General features: G+C 46.8%; 1 protein-coding gene across 1 annotated transcript in view; it reads right to left on the reverse strand.

The window, feature by feature from the left end:
* RAB32 (RAB32, member RAS oncogene family) overlaps window positions 1-2,111 on the reverse strand; it is a 19,614-nt gene extending 17,503 nt beyond the window's left edge. The window contains exon 1 of the mRNA XM_005420066.2: window positions 1,840-2,111. Coding sequence (XP_005420123.1) covers window positions 1,840-2,068 — 229 coding nt within the window. The 5' untranslated portion in view covers window positions 2,069-2,111. The remainder of the gene's footprint in view (window positions 1-1,839) is intronic.
* Between the last annotated feature and the right edge of the window lie 6 nt (window positions 2,112-2,117).

Raw genomic sequence — 2,117 nt, forward strand, 5'->3', positions numbered from 1 at the left:
AAAAAATATTTCAGTTACAGGAAAAGTTTTAATTATTCAATCAATTTAATTCTTCAACCAATTTACCACAAGCTTCCAGGGATTTATCAGCAGCTCTTAACTTAGTCTCCGGCTATCTGTGTCAAAAATATTCCAAGGGCAATAATCAAGAATGAAAAATACTGTCTTCTGGATCATGACATTATTGCATGGATGTATTGATAGAACTTCCCTAGCTGTAAATAGGTTCTGTCCAAACTTTGTGACAAGTTAAAGCTAAGTTTCTGCCTATCCTGTCGAAACGGATTGCTTTGGCAAAGCACACAGCCTACCCAAGTCTGAGCAAGGAAGGGCTGAGAAGTCAAACACAAGGATGGCAGCCTGCCAAACCCCAGGATGCCAACTGCCTCCCCTCTTCAATCTTTGGAACCCCAGGCTCACTAAATATACCCAGAGGACTGCAGTAGCTTGTGCTATATACTGATAATTGAGTCACAGAAAGTTAAAACTGATTCACAAGAGGAACACATCAGAAGAGAAAGCTTGCCAACATCTTACTTGCTCTTCAAAACAGCAATTAGAAAATATTTTCATTTGCCCTGCAGGCCAGCAACAGAAAGATCCATGGTATATTTCAGCATATGGCAGTACGAAGGCTCTTCAGTTTGAGGAATCATATTTGAAGTGTTTTAGAGCAAAAAGGCCAGGAGCTGAGGTACAGCTGGTCTGTCACAGGGTTACAGCAGCCACATGTCACACTTCCTCATTTCTGAGCTTCCACTGATAGGAATAAAGTTCATGGAAACAGTAATTACCAGCTTTTTTCCCTTGTGTCTTCCAGCAGTGTAAGTTTAAACAGTAGTATTTAAAATAAAGTCTGCTTTGTCAGATCCAAGGAGATATTCCGAGGGTGGTAGACAGGGATGAGGAGAGTGGCAGGGTAACACGTGGATTGCACACAAAACTAGAAATGCAATACCAGCCAAAGTGATTACAGAGGTGAGGGACAGACTTCTTATGAGACCACGGCAAAACAGAGATTGTTCTGTGGCATTTGACTCCACAGCATAAGCAAAGTTAACCATGGTAGGTATACAGTTGGAGTCTTGGAAACAAGAGATGCTGAAGAACAGGTTTGAATCATATACAGGAAAGGAGTAATGCATGGTTTGGACAAGTAGACAGGACTTTTCTGCTTCCATGTGCTCAAAGTATGTTTCCAATTCGCAAATTTGTGATTTGAATATAGAACTAAGCATAACAGAAGTTCCACTCCCTCACTCAATGCAGCAGGGATGAAAACTACTTTTAAATTAACCAGGTGACTCCAAGCATGCAAAGTTTAAACATTCTTCCTTTGAGGACAATTTTAGCTGTTTGAGTTACCTTTAACCCGTAAAGCATGGCACATTAGATGCATTACAGAGCCATAACCCTGAATTTATTTCAGCAGCAGCCATAACCAAGGCCACCACCACCCAGACAAGCAGGTCAGGCAGAGCAGTATGAGCAGGGACACTCCGGGAGCCATGGAGCCAGCAGCGAGAGTAAAGCAGCTGTTCGAGGACTGCTGTAAAACCCTTGGCCAAGCCAAGAGCCCCACGAAGTCTGCTAACAGGAGAGGGCAAAGCCCGTAAAAAGTGAAAAACTTCACTCCCACGTCAAGACCTCCTTCTACTTACACCTCAAAGGCAAGAATGATAGGTTGCCTATAACAGGGGTAAGACAAAAAATAAACAAGAAGAGACATTTCCCAGCCAAAACACACTTTTCTCCAGAGGCCGTGTGCCAGGCCCCCGACAGCCAGGCTCCCAGCGCTGCCCGGCGCACCCTGCGGGGAGCAGCCCGCCCGTCCCGTACCTGCGATATCCCAGAGCTGCAGCCGCACCAGGGTCTTACTGTCCCAGTTGATGACTTTGAGCGCGAAATCCACGCCGATGGTGGCCCGGTAGTGCTGGGAGAAGAGCTGGTGGACGTAGCGCTTGATAATGCTGGTTTTGCCCACGCCCAGCTCCCCGATCACCAGCACCTTGAAGAGGTGCTCCCGGCACTCCGGCACGCCGCTGCCCGCTCCTTCCCCGCCGGCCATCCCTCCCTCTCTCCTTCCCTCCCGTGGAGTGCGGCGGAGAGGCCGGGCT

Source organism: Geospiza fortis, unplaced genomic scaffold (assembly GCF_000277835.1).
Source record: "Geospiza fortis unplaced genomic scaffold, GeoFor_1.0 scaffold162, whole genome shotgun sequence".
Taxonomy (NCBI): domain Eukaryota; kingdom Metazoa; phylum Chordata; class Aves; order Passeriformes; family Thraupidae; genus Geospiza; species Geospiza fortis.